The sequence below is a fragment of the Lactuca sativa genome, chromosome 7, assembly GCF_002870075.4.
Source record: "Lactuca sativa cultivar Salinas chromosome 7, Lsat_Salinas_v11, whole genome shotgun sequence".
In the NCBI taxonomy this organism is placed as follows: Eukaryota; Viridiplantae; Streptophyta; class Magnoliopsida; order Asterales; family Asteraceae; genus Lactuca; species Lactuca sativa.
In genome coordinates this window covers 5290566-5299340 of record NC_056629.2, presented here as the reverse complement: position 1 = coordinate 5299340, position 8775 = coordinate 5290566, and the positions used below count along the sequence as shown (strand labels likewise).

General features: G+C 33.7%; 1 protein-coding gene across 2 annotated transcripts; it reads right to left on the bottom strand.

Moving 5' to 3' along the window:
* Positions 1-5615: 5615 nt before the first annotated feature.
* On the bottom strand, positions 5616-8115 carry LOC111902668 (26S proteasome non-ATPase regulatory subunit 4 homolog). 2 transcript variants are annotated; one of them, XM_023898485.2, is made up of 10 exons: positions 7962-8115; positions 7776-7889; positions 7445-7550; positions 7239-7353; positions 6952-7161; positions 6569-6866; positions 6346-6472; positions 6131-6240; positions 5954-6022; positions 5616-5873 (listed from the first exon to the last, which is right to left on the bottom strand). In XM_023898485.2, the coding sequence occupies exons 1-10, from the start codon at positions 7971-7973 to the stop codon at positions 5823-5825; spliced, it is 1212 nt and encodes a 403-aa protein (XP_023754253.1). In that variant the 5' UTR covers positions 7974-8115; the 3' UTR covers positions 5616-5822. The 2 variants fall into 2 exon arrangements, with proteins under 2 accessions (XP_023754253.1, XP_023754254.1); XM_023898486.3 differs by having other exon boundaries at positions 7445-7531; positions 7962-7976.
* Between the last annotated feature and the right edge of the window lie 660 nt (positions 8116-8775).

The following is an 8775-nucleotide window of genomic DNA, read 5'->3' as shown; positions in this document are numbered from 1 at the left end:
AAAAAAAAGAAAAAAAACCAACATCCATCATAGCCCATGTTTAGTGATGTGTAACCCAACAAATTCTTAATCACTTAAGGTGGTTCTTAATACTATAATGTAGCCAAGAAGACATAGAACTAAATACTGGAAAAAATAAACTTATTTCAACCTCGTATGAAAAAGTTATGAGGGTCGAAATATAGACTTAAGTGACCTTTCAAATTTTGATTCTAAACCAAAATAATAAACCCAAGAATCAAGGACTAGAAACCTACAAAACCTAACACTGCTTTTTTAGGAATATGGGGAACTGAGAACCCAAAGTGATTTACATATTCTTCATATGAATGGAGATACAAAATTCTCATATCATATAAGTGTTCTTAATGATATTGACAAAACTAGAGGCTATCAGAGTGAAGGTTGAAGATTAGGATAAAGTATTAAGGCTCATCCTATCTTTGTCATCTCTCTGTGAGCATATAAAGCTCATTCTGATGTATGGGAAAGAGACCTTGTAGTATGCAGATTTTACTAGAAACTCCTATTTGAGGATAAAAGAGTGGAGAGTAGCAGCGATACTTCGTCAAAAGGAACAATTTTGATGTACGGGAACAGAAAGAAGAAGAAATCACAAAAGAATTTGTTATGTTGGAACTATTGTCTTACATAAGCATTTAGTATGCTGGAAGTGTGGACAATTTGGGCATGTCAAGAGAAATTGTCCGGGTGGAGCAAATTCAACAAAGGCTCAAATGTAGTTAACATTTATCCACTGTTATTGATGGTAATGAATTCCTTTGAGAAATGACATCCATATGTTATGCCCATGCTACCATGAAAAAAAATGTAGTTTATTTGATGGTTTATGTATCTACACGCAGGCAATTGATTGGCATAATTGGAAGATGTATGGTTAAATTTGATGTTGATGGATAATGACTTGTGGGTATGCCAAATAGGAAATTTCTGCAATAAACTTCATGCAAGTATTTCAACATGTGCATGGGTGAATTTCTAAGAATGGTTAACTCTGCATGGTGATACTCTTTTATGGTGGGGTATGATAACTTTATGACTTTAGAATTATGATTGTCGGTTGAAGATGATGTTCTTTTTATGTGGTTGTGTTTTCTTTTATTTATCCAAGGTGGATATGTATTGAGTTTTTTTGGTCTAAATGAATAGTTGTTCCATCCCACATTATAATGGTATAAGGATGAAAGTTTGGGAGGACTCCAAACTTATAAAAAGAGACTAAGGCTTTGGTTTCAAAACACTCCAATCAATACACTTGAATTGTTCAATTCTTTTTTTTCTTTCTTTTGTTTCGAGTGTAGAAAGTGTTTGTTACCACTTTGGAGAGTGTGTGTGTGTGTGTAATTTTGGGGAGGGTTGGAAGATTAGTCTAGGCGATTGTAACAATTATCATATAGTGAATCGTTCCCATTTTTTGTTTGCCATTATTTTTTTATTCTTTTTTCATTTTTAGCCCTTGGCCGATCACCAATACGTATTTAAAAATGAAAAAACAAGAGGCGTTGAAAGCGAGAGTCGAAACCGTGACTTATCCTTGATAGACGAGATGTGTCAGCTAGTAAGTCACACACTCTATTTTTTGTATTACCAATATTTAGTGCAAGTCTTGAACCCATAACATTTAATAAATAATGTCACATGCTAATATTTAAGTCAAATCCAATTTGTTAATTCATAATTCATCTAGGAAACAATTGGCTATTTTTAATGTCATATTTGTTGAGAAACCAAAGAAATGAGATGACTATAGTCCGTAAAATTTTAAGGGTTAAATGCAACAATTATTTTATATTTTCTCTTACTATAGCTTTATACTTTAATATGTTCTAATATGTACTATCATCTCATTCTTTTGATTTCTCAACAAATATGTCATTAGATGAATTACGAATGAATGAACAAATTTGATTGGCTCGGAGATTAACATGTCACATTCTTTAGTAGATATCCCAGACTTAGAGATTGGCATTTTACATTTTAAAATACCTATTGATAACTGGACAATGGTTAAAAATGAAAATTTTTCCAAAAAAGTAATGGCAAATTGGAAAAAAAAAGTTGGGACAAAACGCAATCTGAGATGTAAATGTTTGGGCTAAAAACATGTTTCGACAAACAAACAAGTTATTGTAGCATGTGTCCCAAAAGTGAAAAAAATTCCAAAATATAATGGCATATAAATAACAAAAAAAAATAATCAAGCTAAAACAAAACAATGATGTAAATTTAATGGTTACTTTAACTTGTCGGTAACCGTTCGGTGTCCCAAAAATGAAAAAAATTCCAAAATATAATGGCATATAAATAATGTAAGATATATTAGGGTTTGTAGTGGAGATCTGGATACCAACTTGGATCGTGAGAATACTTTTCAAACTGATATTTCTACCATATGTCTGGGTTGCAAGAAATTCAGCCTAGGATAATCCAAGTGGACACTTACGATTCTAGGCACAGAAATCGTAAACCAATTTGATAGAGAGATTATGTGAGAGTTTGATGAAAACGAGAGCTAAAATTTGTAACCTCCTTCTGAGGAGGAAAACCGTTTATAAACAGGATTAGGGTTTCATCAGCCCCTTTGGAAACCCCGGACCCAGGGGCGCTGCCCCCGGACCCCTGACTAGTCGTCGAACCGGCTTCTAATTCGATCTTATAGATGCGTGCACTCCGCACAACCTCGTACATATATTAGCATACAAATTATAAAGCCCCTTAGCTCATTTATCGGTCCCAATTACTTAAAATGACATGGTGACACTAAAATCACCAACAAATAACAAAATAAATAATCGAGCTAAATCAAAACAATGATGTAAATATAATGGATTAATGGTTTTTATGGTATTAATCCTTCTTAATTTTTTTTGTGTTTTTTTAGCACGGACGGAGTGTAGATGTGGAGAGAGGCAAAAATTGAGGCTCTCAATTGAAATCTGTTGGACTACAACAAAGCGTTCAAATTCTCCCGTCTTTTCCTACCGACTGGATTAGAAAGAGAAAAATAAATGCGATATCTGTATGCCTTGGACTTCGATGGAGTTTTATGTGATAGCTGTGGAGAGAGCTCCATTCCTTCTTTTAAGGTATCTCTTTCTAAGTCACACACACTTCTTCAGTAATTTGAGCTTTTTATGTATACGTATATGTAAATTTATTATTGTAAATCGGTAGAATTGAAAGGATTTAATTGCATTCGACTGATTGATGATACATGCGGCTAAACTAAGATGGCATCATTGGCATGAATTGTTTATTACCATGATTCATCAATGGAGCATTGGATTGTTGATCAGATGCACATAGTATGTTTTCTCTTCGTTAGGTGCTTATGATTTATACTGGTTATTAATTTACATTTTTTACTATGAAAATTAGGCTGTTTTGTCCTGTAACTTATGTATGAATTATGATTGAAAAATGTTACATGGAAACCGAAAAGGGATCTATGCCCGAGAATCAATGACTAAATGGATTGTTTCTTCATTATTAGTTGATTAGAGGACGTTAGATGTTATTAGGATTTTGTAACAAAATCATAAAGCTATTGGAAAATTAACTGCTAGATTCTTATGATCGAATAATGGAATAAGTTCAGTTGTTGAGGTTTTCAAACATACTTGACTAATTGAGTTCAATGTTTAGGCCAATTAAGTGATGTTGAACTCCATTAAACACCCATGGTGCAACTAGAATTTGCTCCATTTTATTTTAAAATTTGAAGAATTGACTTGATATTACCTCTAAACTATTACACCTTTCACCTACAATTGTATCTCAGATAAATTTTGTGTATATGTTGGCAGGTGCGACTGGATATGAGAACCTGTTACTCGTGAGATTGCTTCTGGATTGGAGCAAACAGGTGAATATGAAGGTTATTAGGCTTGAAATATTAAAAAAGATGAAAGATGGTGCAATCCATATAGAATGACCTTGTTTTTGTCATATAACACTTGAGATGAAGATAGCAGATGAAGTGACAAACTTATTTTCATAATACATGTGATAGCGATATGTGATAAGAAGATAGTAGTTGAGATGAAGATGATGCTAAGTCATATTCATATTTTAATTTCCCATTCAACTTAATGTTCTTTTATGATAAACCTATATAAATAATGTTGTTATTTCTGATAAACCTATTGAATGTCTATAAATAAAGTTTATTTGTTTCCTGGTTTAAGTTTTTTTTATTTTATTTTATTTTTTTTTTATTAAATTGGTTTCAATATAATTACTTCAACAAACACTTAACAAAACTAAATCATAAAACAAATGCTAAAAAACGAACTTGTATATCAGCAACCCAAACAAACTCCCTGTGGATGTGAATGCGTTGTGATTTGAAGAAACAAGTCTCTAATATCTATCTATTAGAGAGGGAACTTGTACATTTAAAATGTAATTTTCAATAGTGACAATCATCGTGGGTTTTTTTCCCAAACAGCATAGTTAATAGAAGGCTTAAAACAACTTCAACTTCGTGTGAGACAAGGCAACTAGACACAAGAATCACAATATTATTCACTTTAAAAATTATCCATGAAGAAAAATGTAAACAAGCAAGCAAGAAGAGAAATTAATGATCATCTTATCTAAATCCGAAGTGCCATGATTAAAGTTGATAAACAGAACCAAAAGTCAAACTGATAAATCCATGGTAACAAGAATAGTAGTATTTGGTTTGGGTTTTTATCATGAAAGCACCAATAAAGTTAATGTTTTCGTTTCAAATGATCCCTAAACTTTTACTTTTTTTATCTCCACTTCTATCCTTTGATGATCGATATATCTGGTTCTGAGTGAGGTTACAGTTTGATTCCTTTTAGATGGAGATGAACTTTCAGTTTGAAGAAGATAATTCGAAACAGCTTGTTGATGGGTATTTCAAAGGATGAAGATGGATTGAGGTTTCAATTATTTGAAGACAATTACCGGTTTATGTTTATGTGTGGCTGATTGATCGAAGAGCGTGAAGATGGGTGTATGAACGTTGGATTTGAAGAAGATTATTCAAAACAGTTTGTTGAATGGTATTTGGAATGATGAAGATTTCAAACAGAAGAACAGTTAATAAATTATACCATCAGCTGAACAGGAAACCAATGGTATAATCTGGTTCAGCTTCAAGATTTCAAACTACTTGTAATCATAAGATTCATCCCCTTGATGAAATCTTTCCCTGTAAACTATCTAATAACTCAGAATTACGATAACTTATCCATCATTTATATTTTCTCAAAAATGGATGATCTGCAAGGAAGAAAGTAAGAAACAGCTATTTCGAGAGAATTTTCACCTTTAGTTTGCACAGTGAATGCAATGTGATTTACATGGAAACAGAGATTGATAAGGGAATCCATCTGATGTCTACATCGATTATTTTTTAATTTTTAATTTTTATAAAATCAAATCAAATCAAATCCACCCGGATTATATGTAACCTGTGAAACCGGGACCAAATGAGAAAAACAGAGCTTTATGATCTTTTTTAACAGGCTGTTCACTAGTTTAATGACTTAAATGACACAAAATAAAAATAAAAATAAAAATTAGGGACCATTTAAAACCAGAACATAGATTCTATGGTGTAATCAACAAGTCTATCCATATCCCATTATCATTCATTAAACAACAAATGCCACCGTAATTTGTAACCTCTACACCCACAAATACAAAAGAAATATATAACTCATGGAGTGGTTTGCCTACAAAAATAAAATAAAAATCAGGTTTTTTAGGAGTGGTACATGCCAGGGATTATACTTAGGAAAAAAAAAGACCACATAACAATAACATCACTTGTCGTCTTCCTTGGGTGCTTTATCCTCCTTTTTCTTCTGGTCAGACTAATAAAATCTCAAATTAATTTTTATTTCTTATTTAAAAAAAAAAAAAAAAAAAAAAAAAAAAAGATCTTTGAACTAACCTCAGGCTGATTTTGCATTGAAGCAAGCAAATCCTTGACTGAAGGATCATTCGGGTCGACTCCTGGCAGCTTCAAAACCAACCCCAAAAAAACAAAAAAAAAATCAATTTCTCTCCATTTTTGGTATTATTTTTTTTCTATTCAAAAAAATAAGAAAAAAGTGTAATGATGATGTACCGAAGCAAGAATAGATGAGACAAACGACTGATCAGCCAAGAGCTTCCCCATATCTGCCTGCCCTGACCCTGATCCATCTTTTGCACCTTCTTCAACAGACAATTGTAGGGCTGCAAATTGCAAATTAACACCATTTAGTTTCAAAGATTGATTCACCTTTTTTTTTACCATAACTGTAAAAATATCAATCGTATATAAAATTCATAGCAAGTTACCAAGTGCCAAATCTTGATCATCAGCAGCTGCCTCTGACATGTCAGTATCCCTTGTTGTCACAGTAGTAGCAGCAGGGTCATCCATTGACATGGCAAGAGCCTGTTGCAGCAATGCATTCTCATCATCCTGACAAGCCACCATTATTATACTGTTAACAACAAATATGTATTATAAAAATTAAAGTTAAAGCTAAAAAAAATAAGAAGCAAGACAAGAAGTAACCATTAAATCATCTTTTTTATTCTCAGATTCAGAAGCAACATTTTCAGACATAGTTGCATCTTGTGAAGTAGACTCCCCTTGTTTCTCATTCTTTGAAGAATCATCTGCAGCTTTTTTAGCAGCAGCTTCTTGCCTTGCTCTTTCTTCTTCCATTGAAACACGAAGAGCAAGTGCCAGCTCAGGATCAAGATTTGGGTCAACACCAAAGTCATAACCAGATACACCACCAGCTGCAGCTGCAGCTGCTGCCGCTGCAAATCCACTTCCACCTTCTCCATCACCAGTAAATATTGGAGTACTGTACTAACAGTAAAACATTTATCAGCCAATGCAATACTTAATACTAATAAAGATATGTCAATAAAAAATAAATTATAATAAACCTTAAAAGAACATCAGAAAGAGCATTTGATCCAGCTGGGACATGAACAATGTGACTGCTGTCATTGTTGTTTACAGCAGCAACTAAAGCTTCAAGCTTTTCTGACTTTGATTCATCTTCTTCACCAAAGTTCACAACATCAAGAGCTACACTGTTCTTCTTTAACTTCTTCCCAATCAGCTCCAGTACTTTCTTATCATATTTGACAGGACTGAAAACCAAAAAATGTGAATGAAATCAGAAGATAATTAATAAAAAGATGATATGTATAAGGATACATATACATACCCTCCAGCAAACACAATTATCCTTTGTTGCTGTTTTTTGTTTTGACGATGCTTTAAAGCCAACTGAGCAATTTGGATCCCAGCTGCTAAGTTCATCTCACCACCTATTTCTAAACCTGAGTAAGTGAAGAATAAATTTCAGCACTTCAAACTTCATACAAAAATGTTGTATAGATTGTAAGTAAATATTACATCAAAGAAGCTAACCATGCATGCAAGCCAGGATCTTGCCAAGATCGCTAGTAGGAGTGACAAGAACACGGACACCTTTGCCAGCCATTGTCAATACGCCCACTGTATTTTCAGGATTAGACTGCAACATCAATTTTTCAGCTTCTCACCGGATAAGTCAACTTGCTATTGACGAATATAATTTATGTAAAAAAACTAGTAGCCAAACGCCTAGACCCACAAAATTCATCTTATGTGGGATCTTGTCCCAATCTACCGAAAACTTTTCCCAATTAACAATATTTACGTACGATTTAAACTCTTGGCAACAACAAAACAAAAGCCCTATGATTGACTATCAAATTACCTGGGTTTTAGCGCCACAAATCAGATTAACAGCGTCGGATTGGGCTTGAAACCTAGTGGGTGAGTAATCCCCGTTACGCATCCATTCGGAATTATCGATACAGATCATCGTAGCCTGATCCAAATAACAAATTAAAACCCTAGTTTTTTGAAATAGAAGAGTATGTGGCAAAATTGAAAAATGTACCTCGAGCACCATGATTGAAGGTTGACGAAGAAACGGAGTAAATCGAAAGAGTGATTACAGGGTTTGAGAGTTGTGTTTGGAGGAGAGGAATGGAGAGTTTTCTTGCCCGATACGTACCGTACCACTGGAAATATGGAATATCAGAAAACTTGGGCCCTTCTTTTGTTTTTGTTGGGCCTGTGAGCATGCTTTGGGCCAGACCTTGGTAAATGACAAGATTGACCTTTTTAATAAGCTTTACTTATCTAAAATAAAGCATAAACTTCAATACTAAATTTTCCAAGTACTTTTGGTTTTGCTCGAAACAAAAAATCAAAGACGAAGGCATGGGCATGTTTGTCTTTTTAGGAAAAATGACTTACGAGGGTAATTACCTCTTATTCGTGTTCATATATTGGCAACTTCTTCTTTTTTGTACATAATAAAACAACTAACTTGTTCTAACTGTTTAAATTACACCAATATTACCGGCTAATACATGTTTTAATCGGAAACTCAAAGGGAAAATGACTTAGGAGGGTAACTACCTCTTATCCGTGTTCACATATTGGCAACTTCTTATTTTTTGTACATAAGAAAGCAACTAACTTGTTTTAACTGTGTAACATCCCAAAAATCATGACCAAAAATTTCGTTTTTAATTTAATACTAAAACCATAATTGTCAAACCATTAATTTAATTCTCCGGCATCGGGCCTCGCCCGGCATCAGGCCCCTCCTAGCATCGAGCCCCACTCGGTATACATATCTATCTCTCTTAGGCTCTGCCTGTCTTCGAGCCCCGGCCGCTAAACACATACAATCATATAAGATG